The following is a 19,940-nucleotide window of genomic DNA, read 5'->3' as shown; positions in this document are numbered from 1 at the left end:
AGTGGAGCGCCCACACTTAACCACTGCGCCACTGAGCGGCCCCCTTCGCTATGTTTTTGTTCATTGAAACCTCTTGCAGATTTGACCCTCTGCCTAATGGAGTGCTGTAACTGGTGGGTAAAAAGGAAGATGAAAGAATTTTTCTCACAAGGAACCATCGGTTTTAAAATATTTGTTTCATATGTATGGCATTTCTGTGATTTCCCAACATGCTCTGGACCCTGCCGTTGCAGAGAAATATGATGTATTGTGATTTCAGTAAAAATGTGTAAATAATTTCTATGTGTTCATGATGCTGTTAAATTGATGAGGAAGTGTGTACAGAAAAACAGTGAGTTTCTGATGATCGCAACATAGAATAAATGTCTGGAGATGACAGAATCATACATAACCTTCCTACAAACGGAGTATGGATGTCCAGTGCTTTTAGTCTTATGCATCGTACTCTATGCATATTTGTGATGTTTTAGGACTCAGTGGCCATGGAGGATGTGGCTGTGAACTTCACCTCGGAGGAGTGGGCTTTACTGAATCCTTCACAGAGGAAACTCTACAGAGATGTGATGTCAGAAATCTTCAGGAACCTGGCCTCAATAGGTAAGAATCAGAACAATCCTTCCCTTCATCAAGTAGAGAACAAGTGTTTCTTGCCCATCAACATTCTTCTAAGGTGTAGAATATGGAAAGGGGGGGGTGTTGGTGTATAAATTATAAATGGTCATAGTTCAACATGGGCTTAGAATCTAAAAATTTTCTATAATTTCTAATACTTTGGAATCAACTTTCTGGGTCTGCATTTCAGAAAAAACATGGGAAGATCATGATATTGAAGATCAGTACAAAAACCAGGGGCGAAAACTAAGGTGAGTCACACTCACAATAGAAAACAGTGTCTCAAGTGAGAATCATGGTATATTATGAAATTTTCAAAAGAAGCAAACAAAACAGATAACCCTTGCTTCAAATTTAGCTAGTTTTAGAAAATTTCCATCAAATGTACTTTCTGTAATTTGATGTAGAGATTCAGTTTTTACAAAAGAGTTCACTTGGACATAGTATTAATAAACACTATATAGGAATATCACGGGATAGTAACAAAGGTGAAGTCCTCTTGCAGAACATTCAGTATATTCAATTTCAGAGAATTCAGGAAAGACAGAAAACCTAAACTATTTATATAAATCAGAATAAATATAACAAATATAAAATCATTAATAAAGAAATCGATAATATGCTTCTCATTTTTTACAGAAGTGATGTGGTAGAGAGACTCCGTGAAAGTGAAGAGGGTAGTCAGTGTGGAGAAAAAATCAGCGTTATTCCAAATCTCAATCTGAACAGGAAAACTACAGGAGAAAAAACATGTGAATGCAGTGCATGTGGAAAAGTCTTCACGCATTATTCATCCCTTAATAGACACATTAGATGCCATAGTGAACACAAATCATATGACTATCAAAAACATGGAGAGAAGCCATATAACTGTAAGGAATGTGGGAAAGCCTTCTGTTTCCCCAGTTTTCTTCAAAGACACGAAAGGATTCACACTGGAGAGAAACCGTTTGAATGTACAATATGTGGTAAAGCCTTCAGGTTTTCTGGTTATGTTCAAGTACATGAAAGAACTCATACTGGAGAGAAATCCTATGCATGTAAAAAATGCAGTAAAGCCTTTAGTTTTCCCCGTTCTCTTCAAATACATGAAAAAACTCACACTGAAGGGAAGCCTTTTGAATGTAAAGTATGTGGTAAAGGCTTCAGTTTTTCCAGTAATGCTCAAGTACATGAAAGAACTCATACTGGAGAGAAACCCTATGAATGTAAAAAATGCAATAAAGCATTCACTTCTTCCAGTTCTCTTCGAATACATGAAAGAGTTCATACTGGAGAGAAACCCTATGAATGTAAGGAATGTGGGAAAACTTTTATAAATCCCTCAGGCCTTCGATCACACATGTTCTTTCACACTGGAGATGGACCTTATAAGTGTAAGGAATGTGAGAAAGCATTCATTTCTCCCAGTGCATTTCGAATACATGAAAGGAGTCACACTAGAGAGAAACCATATGAATGTAAAGAATGCAGTAAAGCCTTCAGTTATATCAGTTCTCTTCAGATACATGAAAGAACTCATACTGGAGAGAAACCCTATGAATGTAAAATATGTGGCAAAGCCTTCAGGTTTTCCAGTAATGTTAAAAAACATGAAAGAACTCATACTGGAGAGAAATCCTATGAATATAAAACATGCGGTAAAGCATTCAGTTCTTCCAGTTCTCTTCAGGCACATGAAAGAAGTCATACAGGATGGAAACCCTATGAATGTAAAAAATGCAGTAAAGCATTCACTTCTTCTTATTATCTTCAAATACACGAAAGAACTCATACTGGAGAGAAACCGTATAAATGTAAAATATGTGGTAAAGCTTTCAGGTTTTCCAGTAATGTTCAAGTGCATGAAAGAACTCATACTGGAGAGAAACCCTATGAATGTGAAAAATGCAGTAAAGCCTTCAGTTTTCCCAGTTCTCTTCAAATCCATGAAAGAACTCACATTGAAGGGAAGCCTTTTGAATGTAAAGTATGTGGTAAAGGCTTCAGTTTTTCCAGTAATGTTCAAGTACATGAAAGAACTCATACTGGAGAGAAACCCTATGAATGTAAAAAATGCAATAAAGCATTCACTTCTTCTAGTTCTCTTCAAATACATGAAAGAATTCATACTGGAGAGAAACCCTATGAATGTAAGGAATGTGGGAAAACTTTTATAAATCCCTCTGGCCTTCGATCGCACATGTTCTTTCACACTGGAGATGGACCTTATAAGTGTAAAGAATGTGAGAAGGCATTCCTTTCTCCTAGTGCATTTCGAATACATGAAAGGAGTCACACTGGAGAGAAACCCTATAAATGTAAAGAATGCAATAAAGCATTCAGTTGTACAAGTTCTCTTAAAACACATGAAAGAACTCATACTGGAGAGAAACCCTATGAATGTAAAATATGTGGTAAAGCCTTCAGGTTTTCCAGTAATGTTAAAAACCATGAAAGAACTCATACTGGAGAGAAATCCTATGTATATAAAAAATGCAGTAATGCATTCAAGTCTTCCAGGTCTCTTCAAACACATGAAAGAGGTCATGCAGGATGGAAACCCAAATAATGTCAAAAATGCAGTAAAGCATTCACTTCTCCCGATTATTGTCAAATACATGAAAGAACTCATACTGGAGAGGAATCCCATGAATGTCAAAAAATGAAGTAAAGCATTCACTACTCTCAGATCAGTTTGAACACGAGAGAATTCACACTGGAGCAAAACCATGTGAATGTCAAGAAAATGGGAAAGCCCGTATTTCTCATGAAAACTTTTGAGGATATGGGAAAAGGCACACTAGAGGAAAAATATAAATGTGGGAAAGCCTTTTGTCATCTCAGTTCTTTTTGAAGGCATGAAAGGACTCGCTTGATAAACTCCTCTCAAATGTAAACAGCATGGGAAACACTTCAGTTGACCTATATCCTTCTATGTGAAACTCCCACCACAAAGAAATATAAATATATATAATATGGGAAAGCTTGATGGCAATTAATTGGTGTATGATGTTCTAGAAAATTTTCAACATGAAAGGCTTGTTATAAAATTTGTAAATATATTGTGTTTACCACGGCTCTTTCTTAAAATGCAGCATTGGATTGTGAATTTCTGTTAATTACCTTTGGAAATGAATATTGAGGTAAGATAATTCTGTAAGTCATCCTTCATCAACATTACATAAAGGTTACTAGGTAGTGGCTCAGTTAATATTTTCTCATTAACTTTTTATAATGTTTAATTGTTCTGTGTTGAGATGTCATTGAAAAATGACTGTATTTCTCAGGATTTTCTTACTGGCCTTGTATTGCAGTTCCTGGATATGACTAATGCATTGTATATACTGTTCCTTTCTTTTAGAAAGCTCCCTTTTTGGGCTGGTGGGTATAAGAGTCTGTTTCTATTTGCTATACTGTTAAAAATTTGGAATAAATTTTTGTATGTGGCAAGTTTATCAAACAGTATACTTTCCTATAAATTCTTATATTTATATTTGGGCCTTTGCTCTTTGTCCTTCCTTCTGACTGGTATTTGGTGAATAGACTTTGAATTAAGTAGATGCCTGTGATAGGATAACAAAATCTAGAGGTGGACACATCACCCTGTGTTGTGTTATGTCAATAAGGGTAATATTAAGAACTAGATCTTTAAGAATCCATCCCCTTTATGGTTCCATGTTGGAATTCACCAATAGCCTCACTTGCATGAGATTTGGAAGGGAGAAGCAAACAAGGCATTAGGCAGATTTTGGAGCCACCATCTAGGGAGAGAGACAGTTACATAGGAGCTTCAAGGAAACCATCTTCCATCCCATTTTCTGGATTCTTTGCCCTTCTAGTCAAGAGTATCTTGAAAACCACCACCAGCTGTTTGGATTCCATTTTTTTGTAGGTGTATTCTCCACTGATGTTTTCAGAAGTTTCACATCAAAGATCCATTACAGTCAGGATTTTTTCTGTAAGTCCTCTTGTGTCCACCAGGAAACTAATTCAGTTTTGTGGTTGGGAGTATTCTCTGATTCTTCCTTAGGTGATACATGTAGAAGGTCTAATTTGTATAGAAAACACCTTGTGCTCTTAATAGTGCTAGTGAGCATGTTTTCCCGATTTACCATGTCATGTACAATGGGGCATAAAAAGAAGGACCTGGGAGTTTCTCTGCTGCATTGTGCAACAGCTGCCTTGACTCAATTCTTCCACGTGAGAACAATCATCTTGCTCGTGTCAGGAAGACTGTGTGTTTCCTGTTACCTGTAGCTGAAAATATTCCCTCAGTATGTTTTCAATAATGTTTGATTGTATGTCACTGAAATTATGTGCATTTCCTTGTAAAATGAAAAATTCTGTAGTTGTTTCATTGATATTTTTATCAACTGTTCTAATCCATAGTATGCTGATGTGATTTTCATTTCCTCAGGATATATTAAAATCCATTTTAATTGTGGGTTTTCAGATATACTTTGCAGTTTTCTTTATTTAATCATTATACATTATGAGTCAATTTTATCACGTGGATACAAATTCAGGTGGATTTTCCTCAAACTGCATTTTTTATTCTTTTACAGTTACAGTTTTTGTCATGAAACCAATTTCTCATTCATTCTTCACCCAAAACTTAAAACTCATGGTTTTTACAGTGCCCACTTGCCAGTGACCTCAGGAGTGCACCTGTAGCAAAGAGAGGGGTGTAATGAATTCTAGTAAGAATGACCACAGACCATAAAGGACTGAGATATAACCATAACAGGGTGCTCAGAAGGATTTCTTACAAGGTTTTAGCATGTGTTTGTTGATTTGATTGCTAGTCAAGGAGAAAAGTCATTTTCTGTATTGAATGCTGTGAGGAGGTATACTTCACTCTTTGGTTAACATTTATCTTTGGGAAATATAATCATTGTTTTCTAGAAAGCAAAAACAATTTAGTGGAGCTGAAGTTAACTCGTAAGAATTTCCCATTAGTCATTTTAGTAAGGAGCCACCATTAGTCATTTTTATGAGTGGAATTTTATTTTTATTTTTATTTTTTTTTAAAGATTTTATTTATTTATTTCCCCCCCCCCACCAAAGCCCCAGTAGATAGTTGTATGTCATAGCTGCACATCCTTCTAGTTGCTGTATGTGGGACACGGCCTCAGCATGGCCGGAGAAGTGGTGCGTCGGTGCATGCCCAGGATCCGAACCCGGGCCACCAGCAGTGGAGCGCACACACTTAACCACTAAGCCACGGGGCCAGCCCTATGAGTGGAATTTTATCTTTTACCATTTTTACTGACATGGTTACAAAATATTTTTAGTTTTGTCTTGGTGACTGTGTACTTTTGATGAGGGAGGTTTGTGACATTTTTCTCTTCAGCAGGATGAGACTTGGCCTTGCAGTGACTGCAGGCAGCTCCCAGTCCTATGGGACAGCTTTTGCCTTTCCTGCTTATTATCAAAACATTGATTTATTTCCTATGGTGTATTAGACACTGTTTACTATAAAATACCTCAGTTAAAATATGTAAATTCAGTTTTCAATATAGTATGCAATATTTTTAATATCTCCTTTATGACTCAACTAAGGCCTTTGAGTTTAGGTAAATTGTGAGACAATACAAACCTAGCAAGGGAGTGAGACGGGACCACTGTGCCAGTCAAGACTTTTTTCCTCAGAGACTATGCTCCTGATGGTAATGTTTCAAGATCCCTCACACATCATGCACTATAGAGGCAATATACCCAGTGTAGCACATACAAGGCCCAGTAGGATTTGGATATGGTGGCATGAAACAGACTGCAGTCCTGGTGCTTATATGGTTGTGGGAAAAGAGATGATTAATAAATGGTAAAGCTTTGTCTGATAAGATGGAAATAAGAGCTTTGAATAAAAGTAAACAATATGAGCTAATAGGAAGACTGTGATGTGTATACATCTGTTCTGTGAGGGTAGGAGTGAGGATGTCATTGTTATCTGGGACTTGACACTTCCTATTGATTTAAGCCACAAGAATTTGTGGTATATTTTTGTTTTTAATGTCATTTGAGAGGATTTTTATTTTACCTTTATTTAAAATGTGATAGTCTGGCATTTTCTGTTGCTGCTGTACAGACTGAGTGTGAACCATATACCCCATGAAACCATGGAGTTCCTCCCATTTAAAGAAACAGTCACATTCATCTGCACTGCTCTAGCTCATCCCGAGGGTATTCTATGAGTAGAGTGATCTCTATGAAACCAAGGAATAATGAGGTGAGCTGCAGAGAGAGGGTATCATTTTGAGTAATATCCTAATTGAGTATAAAAGGAGAAATTGGAAAGTGTCTTTTTATCCCAAGAGTGTCTTTTATCCCAGCTCAAGAGTAGCTGGAATTTCTTAACTTCAGTGATCCACAAAGCCCTGCTGTCAACTTTGCTGTTCACAGGTTTCACTTCCATATGGCTAGACATTCAGCACATGTTGTGGAAATGTGAGAAACAGCAGTAACAGCTACAAGGTTTAATAAAGAGCAAAAGAAAGCGTTAATCTTTTCCATTTTTTCAGTGTTAACTTACATATTGGAGGGGTTTCATTCAAATGGGTACCACGAAAGTGTTCTTGGTGATGGCATGTTTTCCATCTTTTGATGGCAGTATTAGTATACATTTGTGAAAATTCTCAAGTTTATATAAAATATATATTTATATAATTAATGGAAAATGAATAACTGAATCAGTTTCATATGCTCAGAGAATGTTAAAATCTCCTGAACCTTGATTTTTATGCATTCAACACTTCTTTCTAGCACTGTGAGATCCTTCTTAGGAAGAATGAAATGACTCAGCAAGAAGGATTCAGTCCTCAACAGCTCTTTGTTGCAACCCTGTCTTAATCAAGAAAACAGCCTGCAGGATTGCACCTGCCCTCACCTCACACTCATCACAAGGAGTGAAGTGAAAAGGCTCCCAGCATCTGTCTTTGAGTTGAAATGAGGTGCATGGGCAGGTCTTTAGAAATACTGTGGTTCTGAAACATAAAAATGTTTCCCAGGTGGCGTCTGTCTGGGGACACCCTCTTTTATGTGCATCAGCATCATTTCTTACCATTATTATCCACAGACCATTACCAGCTGTTCATTTCCCAACTCAAACCTACTCTGTGCCTGCTTACTTGGAAACATCTTTAGAATTCCACACATGTTCCCTTCTGGAAAATCTCTCTGAAGTGACACAAGGGGGCAGTGAGCTCAGGGTGACAGAAGCAGCGGTAGAAATCATGTCATGAGCATATTCTCTCAGCCACAGCAACCACAAACATCATATAATTATCAGATCTGCTTATTTACTTATTCATACAACACTTAGAAGTAGACAGACTTTGGGCAACAAATGGCTCTAGACTTTTTTGAAATTGCAGCCCTTCCATTAGTGTCTCCCTTCACACACCCCTTTACCATAGAGACTTTAGCAGCCTCCCATTATGCATACAAGAGTCTCTAAACCTCTCAGTAGACATGTTGCCCAAGTCATTCTTGTACCAGAAACTATTCTCCTCATCCAGTGCAGCACAAAGTTAGAGAAGCCACTGCTGGCAACTGACATACTATTTTTGTAAGTGGGAGCCCTCCCAGGGCATGAGTTGATGATCTTCCACAGCCAGCACCCATTTTGCCTTGGCTCATGAAGGCAGGACCCATCAGGCTTGTTAACTAGAGTACTTCTCATTAAACAGATGGGTACTAACAGGATGGAGCCAAAAATGGCTCTTCTGGTATACCACATCTACAGGAGGAAGTGTGTTCCCCTCTTCTCTGTTTCATCCTGGAGGAGGTGATCTTTTTAGACACATTGGCCACTTTGGGAGTGACTTGGGAGCACGTGAATGACCAGGAAGAGCATATACTTTATGAACAGTATCCTCCACCAAACCTGATGGGGTCCACTGGATCTACGGCAGAGTTGCTGTGTTCCTCCTCTAGATCAAATAGGCCACTCCTGAGCAAAGACTGGATCAGATTGATTAGTCAAACTCCACGTAATCATGTTAGCAATAGAGAATTCCCTAGATAAGAAAGAAATGGTGACTCAGTCTTCAGAATTCCTGTGTGGGAGGAGCTGTGGTCTGTGGATTCCCCACTGCCTCCTTTCTGCCCTGGGGGCACCTGTTTTCTCTTGAGTTTTCCAAACTTTTGGGGAGCAGCGTCTCAAATCCATGACCCTGTCCTCCCAGCCTAGCTCTTCTTAGGACTGACAATAAGTCTCTTAATTTCCAGATACCTCCCTACCTTCCCATTGGAGATGGGAAGCCAACTTCCCATCTCCAATTCACTGCATCATTATCAACTATTCATTCTCTCTGGTGTATCAAAGAGACCTAGTATTTTAACTGTTTATTATTCCCCAGCACCATGGATGGCTCTTTTTTAAAGATTATATTTGTCTGGATATTTTATATTAGAAGTCATCATAAAATAACCACTTGGAACTATGTTGCATAAAATACTCGTGCCTCTTCCCCCAAGATCTTTCTGGGCACAGACATCCTCTGGGAAGTCCTTTGGGCGGAGGTTCCTCTTGAGAAACTTTCCTGGGTGATCTGTCAGTCTTGCCCCTTGTTTGTGACCTTGAAAAGATATACTCACTTTTTTAAGTCTCTGTTTTTCAATAGGGTTAAAAGGTATTTAATCAGTAGAGTTTGAAAGACAGTATAAAATATTTCCAAACTAGCAAGGAAGAGGTGAATTACAAAAAACAAAATATTCCTGTATTGCATTCCATTTGCTAAGAATTCGGACTTCACTCTTTCTTCCCCTGAATGTGTGTAGTAAGTTTCTGAGGTCTGTGTTTACTTTTGGGTGTTTTCAAATGAAATTCCAGGGCTTAGACATGCAGACCACAAGTGTGCAAGTATGATTAATTATTTACAAACCAAATTCTTGCCATGGAAATAATAATTAACATCTTTTTTTCTGAAAGAAATAGATATTTGGGATTTTCTGGTTGAACTAGTAAAAGTACCTTACATTTTTCTTCCCTCCTTTTCACATAAAGGATGGGTTTAAGTGATTTTGCTGGATTGTTCAAACACCAAGTTTGTCTCATTTAAAATATCGATGGTGTTTCAAAGAAACTCCAGAGGGGAGCAGACCCTGTAGTCATTGACCCAAGCTAAGGCCCCCTTGGGCCTGCACAGGGAAGGACTTGAAGGCCCAGTTGTTGGTCCTGGGGAGCCTCTCCCTGCAGGTGTCCTACTGCTCACACCCCCCATGGAAGGAGCCTCTGTACTGAGAGGAGCTGCAGAGCCCTGGAAAGCTGAGGGTGCACGTGCACATGGGGGTGGGGAGTGATGCCCTTTCTGAGGTTGTGGTCATGGTTCCTTAGGCCTGGACATTTATTTAAATATTATGTTTGAGTTTGGCATCCACACTGTAGGTGCTCTGAGTGTCATTTGTGCACAGTGAGAAGTCTGTGAAGATCAGATATTCTGTCTCCTGGACAAAGGGTTTATGAATTTGGGTGTTCATTTGGGTCAGAACATTAAATTGTATCAGGCTGAGAGTTTCCTCACTTGTGAGAAGGGAAGCCTGGGGGAGGCAGTGCTTCCATGCTCACAGGAGAGGGGAGGGCGTGTGGAGCCCCCAGAGTTCATCCCTGTGGCTGCTCCAGTGTGTCTACCCTCCTTCACCAGGGACTGACCCACTCCAGGGGTTCTGTCTCAAACGAGGGTGTATAGACCCCAAGTCTAGGAATATGGTCACCTTTCTGGACGTGGGTTTTCCTTCTGAACTGTAGGCAAGCAGGCTGCTTCTATGAGCTGATTTGAATATTCATGTTTCTGTCTTTGGATTCCTTTATCATTTGAAGATTGTAGCCCTTTGATTCCAGTTTCCATTAGCACTTGGATTCTTAAAATATAAGTTGATTGAGAGATACGATATAAGGCAAGAAAATTGTGGAACCAAATAGAATGTCAGTTTTATTAAACAAGAGAACCTCAAGATGTGAGATGGGTGTATTTAAATTCTCAGGTGCTTTTTCCATTTTTAAGTCAGCTTTTATAGTGTCTGTCCCTAGAGAACTTTGACATTTGAAAGTATAGTATTTGTAAGTCAGATGAATACCTATTTTAATGGATGTGAAGAAAAGCAATTGAATTTATTTCATTGATATGAGCAAAACACTTCAAAGCTTATGGGAATCTGAAATTCTCAGTCCAGTTCAGTGTTAAATTTGAAACCCTGAATGCATTATAGTATGCTACCAATTCCTGATAATATCCCTAGTGTGAAATATAGTGGAGAGACAAACTGTAATGCCCCTGTCCTTTTAGTTAGAAAGGAATATGTAAATTTTTATTGTCTGCAGTTTCATAAACATTAGTGTTGAAAGGAATAAACTTTTCAGTGCTTTCCTATGTAGAGAAGTTAATATGAAATTAATTTTACAATGCAAAAATTAGAAATAATGATCAAGCATAGGAAAATATGGTGTATATAAATTTATCTCCTTATTTAAAATGAATAATATATAGGAAGTTTCAAAAAACTTCCTAAAAGAGGAAACTAACTTAAGAAGACTCCCTGCCTGCACGTCCTGCCCCACTCCTCTGCTCTCACTCCAGCCCCCCTCAAATGACCAGTTTTGATCACTGCTTCATCACCCTCTTAGTGTTTCTTTATATAAAAACAAGCCAGTGTGAATTTCTATTTTGCTTACCCGTTTGTTGTTGTAATTGTTAACCACACCAGGTTTGTTTTGCCCACTGCACTATTATGCCAATCACCATCATAATGAGTTTGCAAAGAGAAAGGATTTAATCACAAGGCAGCCAAGTGAGGAGGTGGGAGAATCAATCTCAGATCCATGTCCCTATAAATCAGGACTCAGTGATATTTATGGGATGGGTGGCAAGGTGGTCTGAAGTCTGGGAATAGATGACTGGAGGTAAGGAGAAGGGAGGTAACTGATGATCTGTGCAAGTGTAGTCAAGCTTCATTCCTCTTCATAGGATGCATATTCACAAAATGGCAGAAATACTATGATCTAAGCGTGAAGATTATAGCTCCTTGATGTCAAAAAGGTCACTTGTCCAGCATTTGCACAGGCCCAGTTGATGGGTTGGTGGTCTCAATTGGCCTGAACAGGACAAGGGGTCTCAGTCGCTGAAAACCACTCTTAATTACTCTGTTGATAAGGGTCAGTTGAACTGGTCCTGCAGGGCCTGTGGTTATACAATGAGTGGCCAGGGTCCACATATTTGGTGTTTGACTTCTGAACACTTAAGCCTCACCCGTCCCTTTCCCCTAGGCCTTCTTGTCTGGACAGACTGATGAGAAAGCCTGGAGGCTCCTGCACTGTGAGCTGCTGCTTGCTGGGCAGCTCCTCCTGTGAGCTGTGCTGCCCTGTGTGCATTGTTGACCCACCACGCCTGGGTTCTATGTACAGAGGACTCCAAGTTGGCAGCGTCCATAATTCCTTGTCCTTTGGGCACAGGAGTACGAGAATGAGCTCATACTCATTACAGTGGTCCTTGGTTGATGTCTTGGCTGGAATCTGTGTTAAGAGTGAAGCTGTGATTGAGGCTGGCTTTGCCCCGACATCAGGGGCATGTCTTAGGGGAGTAAGAGGGTGGCTATACCCTGTGAATGAGGTGAGCCCATCAGATAGTCACTCCTTAAAGAGCTGTTATTTCAGAGAGAAAGTGAGAAAGAAAAGAGACAGGGAAAGGCAGCCAGTAGATGGGTAGAGTCTGCACTCCTGATGGCAGAGGGCTCACCAGGACCCTTAAGGCCCTCTGCTGCTGCTGCCCCTGCCTCTCCTGCAACAAAGACCATGACCTTTGGGGTTATAGGTGATAACAGCCATGGCACCTGTGTGGCACAGCCAAGGGATCAGTCAAACTGGATTGAAGACTGGAGACCTTAAACTCTATAAAGCAACTAGTTGTTATGGTGGAGGCTCCTAACTCTGATCAGACTGATGTGAGGTGCTCTGGAAGAGAAATGTATAAATACCAGGACACAGAGGACACCCCATCCCCCAAAGTATATCCAGTGACCTGAAATACAGAACAGGGAAGGATACCAGAGAAGGAACAAGAGGATAAAGGTACTGAAATAAATGTCCATAATGTGACCCAATTGGAAATCCAAAATATACTAAAAGGTTTGACACAACGACAAAGAAAAAAGGGAGCTCTTTGGCTTCTGAGCCTCTAAAAAATACATTTTGAATTCATGGTACCATCTCCTGTAATGCAATAATTCACAACCCTTCATGCAGTTACTCAATGCTAGGTCTCAAATTACAGTTACACTTGGCAGGGACCTCAGTAAATTTGAGCAAAGGACCCCACAATCTTAGGGAAGTTCCTGAATATAATGCAGAGGCCAGATTGGTATACTTCACCTTAACCATCAGAACTCTTTGCCATGCCTCACAGGACCCATTGTTCTAAAATATCCCATAGCGAGCAGGAAAGCTCTGAGTCAACAATTCATAAATTAAAATTCAGTTAAATTAAGTCTTCACTCCTTCCAAATTGACTTCCCAAAATGGGACTCCTTGGTCTTCACCCCTTAGTTACATTAGATAATATGGCCCAGTGGAGATTAAACAGAGCCTTCAAGGATTGAAAACTGTTGTAAGAAACCCACTTAGGGAGAAGTGATTATCCCCAGTTTCTACTTTGAACAGCTGGATTTGGCCTGTTCTTAAGTCTAGAAGGAATGAATGACACCTCCAGTGGATTACTGCAACCTGGAGGCTGTGGCCAAACCAAATACAGCCCTATACCCTGTCCCCAACATTATGGAAATTACTGACTCCACCCACTCAGCACCTGGTAAACATTCTGCTCTCTCAGATTCGGCTCAGTCTGTTCTGTTCAGTGCTGTGTCCACAGCCTCTCGGCTGCAGTTGGCCTTCCCTTCTGAAGGGACAGGATACACCTTTACAGGTGACCTTGTCTTATTGCACTTCACTTTATTGTGCTTTGCAGATACTTTATTTTTACAAGACCCTCCATAGCAAAATGATCATGACACACTGAAGGCTCAGATGATGGTTAGCCTTTTTTAGCAATAAAGTAGTTTTTAATTAGGGAATGTACATTGCTTTTTTAGAGATAACATCATTGCACACATAATAGACTACAGGATAGTGTAAACATAACTTTTTTATATATAAAAGAATATTTTAATTCTTGTCCTTAGAAACTATAAAGACTATAAATGATTTGTATATGAATACCAAAGAAAGGCCAAAGAAGAATCGTCCACTCCATGCCTTCTCTTCTGTCTGGTCACTCAGAAATAGAATGTTACCACCAAGTGTTGTGGCTTGTCACCTCACATTATTTTTATCCTTGTGTTCTCCATAGTCTACTTTCCCTTCCACATCAGTCTGTGACCCCTTTCTCACATATGCCACACCTCCAAGACCTGGCTCAAATACTGAAATTCTGGGCCATGTTGTCTTTTGACTGACATCACCCATTTGGTGAGCTTCACTTTCCCCTGATCGCCACATCTCATTTGCTTCTAGAGAAAATATTGTCACTGGGTCTTTTCCTTCTGCCTGTCCCATGACAGGGTCCTGACCCACTCGTCCAAGTAACTGCGCACGATTCAGAGATCCTGTGAGAATCAAGCTGCTCGCTACTTCAGACTCATATTACAAACTGAGGAAGAACCTGTAATACAGGTCTGTGAAAGATGGCTTCTATTTTCTCTTCTTATAATCTAGTCTTTAGCCTTTCCTGATGCTCTAACCCCTAAACATAGCTTCTATTTGCACTGGGAAACCAAAAAATTTGTGTGACTTGCTTTATTGCAATATTTGCTTTATTGTAGTGGACTGGAACGCAACCCACAATATCTCTGAGGAATGCCTGTACCTGTTTACCCTCAGGGAACCTCAACACCATTGCCACTGTACACAGTCTCTGGGGACAAAATCTGAACTGCATCTACCTTGCACCAGGGGTCCAGGTGTGATGTTACATTAACAACATTCTCCTTTGTGGACATTCATTTGATGTTCAAGACATATATAAATCGAATAAAAGGGCTCACAAACAGTGGATGGTCCATTGCCCTACACATAGTTTGATGTCCTGACACCCCAGTTACATTTTAAAAAATTATTTAATATACAGAAGGCCACTCGCTTCCTGACATCGTTTATTTCAGTTATCCATAAGCTTATCATTACCAAATACATTGTTGTTGTTGTTGTTGTTGTTTTTTGTGAGGAAGGTCAGCCTTGAGCTAAGATCCATGCTAATCCTCCTCTTTTTGCTGAGGAAGACCGGCTCTGAGCTAACGTCTATTGCCAATCCTCCTCCTTTTTTTTTTCCCCCAAAGCCCCAGTAGATAGTTGCATGTCATAGCTGCACATCCTTCTAGTTGCTGTATGTGGGACGTGGCCTCAGCATGGCCGGAGAAGTGGTGCGTCGGTGCGCACCGGGATCCGAACCTGGGCCGCCAGTAGCAGAGTGCGTGCACTTAACCGCTAAGCCACGGGACTGGCCCTACGTTGTTGTTAATATTATTTTTTAAGTGTCCTGTGTTTTGTTAATTTTGATGAGAAATACCAAAGATATTTTACCTTCACTTATTCCTTTGCTAATCCTCCACCTTTATTATTCACATTCTTTCTGATGAATTTTTGAATGTTCTAGTCACAGTAGGTGTACTAAAGACAAATTCCCTACATTTTTGTCACAGAAACTTCTTATTTTTCCTTTACTTTTGAAGGATAATTTCGCTTGACACAGAATTCTAGGGGAGAGTTTTTTTAACTTAAAAACTTTAAATATTGTGGGCCAGTTCCGCTGGCCTACTGGTTAACTTCAGCATATTCCACTTTGGTGGCCCAGGTTCAGTTCCCAGGTATGGACCTACACCACTCATCAGTAGCCATGCTGTGGCAGTGGCTCACATACAAAAAGAGGAAAGTTGACAACAGATGTTAGGGTGAATGTTCCTCAGCCAAAAAAAAAAACTTTTTTTTACTCCACTCTATTCTTGCTTCCACGGTTTCTGAAAACAAACCCAATTTAATTTTAATCTTTTTCTGTACCTGAGGTCTGATTTCCACTCTGGCTTCCTTCAATATATTCACTTTGTCTTAGATTTGTCTCCCATTTGAATCTGATGTACTTGGGTGCACATTTTTAGTGTGTTTTTATGTTTGGTGTTTTCTAGTTTCCTAGATCTACAGTTGTCATCTATTATTATTTTTAGGAAATTTCAGTGATTATTACTTACTTCTTCTGTTTCTTTCTGTCTTTCTTTTCCTTCAGGTATTCCCATTATATGTATTTTAAACCATCTGTTAGAGAAGGTTGTTCTATGTTCTAGGCTTCGTGGATATTGAGTTCTGTCTTTTTTGTTCTTTCTATCTTTGCATTAGACTCTGGTGAAGTAGATTTTTTTGAGTATAGGCCTTCTCAAGAACAGAATATTTGGGACATATTACAAAATATCATCTTTCTTTTCTCTTTCCCAATTTTGGAGACACTGATTTGCCCTATGACCTCTAGGCTCTCATGTATCTAAGAAGAGTTGTTCATTTCAAGCTTGTTCATTTTCTTCTCAGGAGATCAAGAATGACTGCTTCTAAGTTCCTTAAGGGCAAGATCAGAAGTTGGCAGGGCATCATCTAGAGTGACTAGTTGGGAAACACTTCCTCTTGAAGTTGGATAATGGAGATTTTATGTTCTTTTGGAAGAAAGCACTGTTGAATCTATATGTATTCTATAATCTTGGCTAAATTGACTATCAGACCTTGTGGAAATGAACTCCCTTGCAATCTGCACTCTTAAACTGTTCCTTAGAGGCAGCAAGGCCCAGGGTACACTGTTAGGATTTGACCAGAAAGAGCTCTTATGGCACATTATTATCTCACTGTGTGTCCTAAAATTTGTCTGGAAGCCATCCTGTGACACATGAGGATAGCAATTTTTTAGTCTTAAGTTGCCATGCTTTCCTCTTCTTGTGTGAGTGCTAAGTTCCAAACAAACTTCTAGCCCCTTCAAATCATAGAGAGAGAGAAAGGAAGAGCCGAATCTGGGATAAATATTACACATATTAAAAAGAATGCTTCTTGACAAAAATACTTATATTTAACCAGTGGCATTTGATTACTTCTAATGGCTTAGAATACTTGAGGATGATATGGTCAGCTGCCTTTGATTAAAGCTTCACTTCCCCAGGCCTTTTGGACTCTCATACTTGGTGATGGGAATAGAAGAAAATGAATCTAGTTCTTTGATATGTTTTAATTTATTACAATCTCATGCAGATTTGACCCTCTGCCTCATGGAGTGCTGTAACTGATGGGTAATAAGGAAGAAGATGAAAGAATTTTTCTCACAAAGTATTGATGGTCTTAAAATGATTATTTTTTATTTGCATAGCATTTCTGTCATTTCCCAACATGCTCTGGATCCTGACATTACAGAGAAATAAGACGTAATGTGATCACAGTAAAAATATATAAATTATTTTCATGTTTTAATGATGGTGTTAAATTTATGAGAAACTAAGTGTGGACAGAGTAAGTTTCTGATGATCAAGTCATAGAATAAATGTTTGGATATGACAGAATCATCATAACCTTTCTATAAATGGAGTATAGATGTCTAGTGCTGTCAGTTTCATGCATCCTACTGCACACATATTTGGGATTTTTTAGGACTCAGTGGTCATTGAGGACTCGGTTGTGAACTTCATTGTGGAGGAGTGGGCTTTAGAGGATTCGTTACATGAGAAACTTTAGGAGGATATAATGCATGAAACCTTCAGTAACCTGGCCTCAATAGGTAAGGATGACAACTTACATTAACTTCATCAATTAGGAAACAAGTGTTTGTTGTTCATCAGTCTTGTTCCAAGATGTGGAAAGTGGAAAGGGAGGATATTGGTAAATAACTGAGCATGGTCACAGCTCATCATGGACCTAGAATTTAATAAATTTTCTATAATTTCTAATACTTTGGAATCATTATTCTGAGCCTGCATTTTAGGGAAAAAAATGGAAAGATCATGACATTGAAGATCAGTACAAAACCAAGGGGAGAAAACTAAGGTGAGTCACACTCACAATAGAAACAAGTGTCTCCAACATGGCAGAGTGAGCTGTTCCCTTTGTCTCTGCCCCTTATGAACTACAACTAAATGGACATTCATTGACCAACAGAAGACGCTTACACAGCACAACAGGACGCCTGAGAGACACATGCAGCTATACATCTGAGGGTGGATGGACTGACCCTCTGGGAAGTGGTGGAAATAGCTGGGAACTCCCTATCCCCCACAGCCCTGTGCACGCACAGGATTGCTTTCAAGCCTGGTATGAGCACCCCACAAGTGGGAATGGAATGAGCCCTGCGGCAACTGTAGAAAGAGACAGTGGCAGCCCTTAGCCCACTGGTGATCACTCTCCCAGTGAGGGGGGAGACCACCATGCCCCTGTGGCCCCAAGGAGTGGCCCTGACTGGGTCCACATGAGAAGCCACGCCCACCAAGCCCAGCACCCTTCCATCCTGCAAGTGGATTCTGCAGTGCGCGCCAGTGCCCATAGTAGAACTGAACCTTGACAGAGTGAGTGCGCCCAGGGGCGACTGCAGGAAGAGGCAGTGGCCATCCTTAACCCACTCGTGTTCACTTTCCAGGCAAGGGAGGGAGCCCATTGTGCCCCTGTGGCCCCAAGGAGGGCCCTGGCTGGGTCCACACGGGAAGCCGTGCCCACCAAGCACAGCAGCCTGCGGTCTGCAAGCAGAGTCTGTGGCCCACCGGGGCAGGCGAACTCCAGGCCTGCGCCAGCACCCACAGCACTGCTGAGCCCCGAAAGAGGGAGTGTGCCCCGGGCGACGGCAGGAAGAGGTGGCCGCAGCCCTTAACCTGCTCGTGATCACAGTCAATTTCCTTTCACCATGGAGGTTTCATCCTTTTGGTGGCCAGGGCAATGTGTTACAGCCACCGCAGGAGGTTCATAGATTGCCTCTAATAATTGTAATATCTCTGGAGCATGTTTAATTTCTTTTCTGTCAGCAGCTAGAAGCCCCCTTTCTTTCCAGATTGCTCCATGGGCATGGACCACTGAAAATGCATATTGGGAATCCATATAGATATTCACCCTTTTTCCTCTTGATAAAAGTAGTGCTCTGGAGAGGGCAATGATTTCAGCCTCTGGGATGAAGTCCCTGGGGGTAATGCCTTGGCTTCCAGGGCTTTCTGTAAGGTTACAACTGCATACCCAGCATGCCTCTTACCTTGGCCCATGAAGCTACTACCGTGTGTGAAAAGTTCCAGTTCGGGATCTTCTAATGGCTGGTCCTTCAGGTCTGGCCGGCTGGAATAAACCGTCTCTATAACCTGTGAGCAGTCATGCCAAAGCTTGTGAGGCTTCATTGGGAAGCAAGGTGGCCGGTTTTAGAGTTGAAGTGACTTGTAACCTGACATGTGGATTGTCCAGAAGGATGACTTGGTATCCACCCGTCCTTCCTGAGGGGAGCCAGTATCCGCCTTTCTGTTCCAGTAATGTGAGGACGTGGTGGGGTACATACACCATGCTGGGTTGGCCTAGAGTTAACTCAGCCTCTTGAAGAATGTCACATGTGGCTGCGACTGCCCAGAGGCACGGGGGCCATCTCTTCACCGATTGAGCCAATTGTTTAAAGAAATAGGCCACTGGCCTGGAGGCTGGTCCAATTTTTGAGTTAATTCTCCTAGACTTATGCCTTGTCTCCCATGCACACGGAGGCTAAAGGGCTTGTCCAGGTTGACAGTCCTAAGGCCGGGGCTGGGGTCAGCTTGGCCTTAATAGTGTCAAATGCCAGCTGGCACTCTGTAGTCCAGTCCAAAGGTTCTGAATCTAAACCTTTCAGAGCCTCATACAGGGGTTTTACCATGAGCCCATAATTAGGAGTCCAAAGTCGACAGAAGCCTGCCATTCCTGAAAAGCCTCGCAATTGTCGGCGAGTTCTGGGAGGACTCAAGCGGGTTCTTGCCTTCTTCCAATCTGGCAGCAACTCTCTTTGTCCCTTGGAAATGGTAAATCCCAGCTGTGCGACCTTTTGTTTACAAATCTGGGCTTTGTTCTGGGAGACCTTATACCCACATTCTGCTAAGAAATTTAAAGTTTTAATTGTGTTGCCAGACACTGTTCCTAAGTGGGGCCTGCTATTAGCAAATCATCCACATATTGTAACAACAGTTCCTCTTGTAGTCTTAGATGACTTAAATCTCTGACCAAGGCTTCCTCAAATAAAGTAGGAGAATTCTTAAACCCCTGGGGGAGGACAGTCCAACAATATTGTTGAGTTGTCTCAGTGTCTGAGTCATGCCATTCAAATGCAAACAATTGTTGGGCTTCCTCTGCT

At 40.7% G+C, this 19,940-nt stretch overlaps 2 protein-coding genes and 1 pseudogene across 4 annotated transcripts in view; 2 read left to right on the top strand and 1 right to left on the bottom strand.

Moving 5' to 3' along the window:
* The window catches only part of LOC131394523 (zinc finger protein 709-like), a 226,232-nt gene extending 221,164 nt beyond the window's left edge, over positions 1-5,068 (top strand). For 2 of the 3 annotated variants that reach the window (XM_058525884.1, XM_058525885.1), the window contains exons 2-4: positions 471-597; positions 803-863; positions 1,252-5,067. In XM_058525884.1, coding sequence (XP_058381867.1) covers positions 471-597; positions 803-863; positions 1,252-3,163 — 2,100 coding nt within the window. In that variant the 3' untranslated portion in view covers positions 3,164-5,067. Of the gene's footprint in view, positions 1-470; positions 598-802; positions 864-1,251 lie in introns of all 3 variants that reach the window. The other variant, XM_058525883.1, reaches the window with a different exon arrangement.
* LOC131394552 (zinc finger protein 709-like) overlaps positions 1-19,940 on the top strand; it is a 442,972-nt gene that overhangs the window by 167,809 nt on the left and 255,223 nt on the right. The window lies entirely within an intron of this gene.
* Positions 11,837-18,969, bottom strand: LOC131394177 (single-stranded DNA-binding protein, mitochondrial-like; annotated as a pseudogene).

The sequence above is a fragment of the Diceros bicornis genome, chromosome 30, assembly GCF_020826845.1.
Source record: "Diceros bicornis minor isolate mBicDic1 chromosome 30, mDicBic1.mat.cur, whole genome shotgun sequence".
Taxonomy (NCBI): domain Eukaryota; kingdom Metazoa; phylum Chordata; class Mammalia; order Perissodactyla; family Rhinocerotidae; genus Diceros; species Diceros bicornis.
This window is presented reverse-complemented; position numbering and strand designations above follow the sequence as displayed.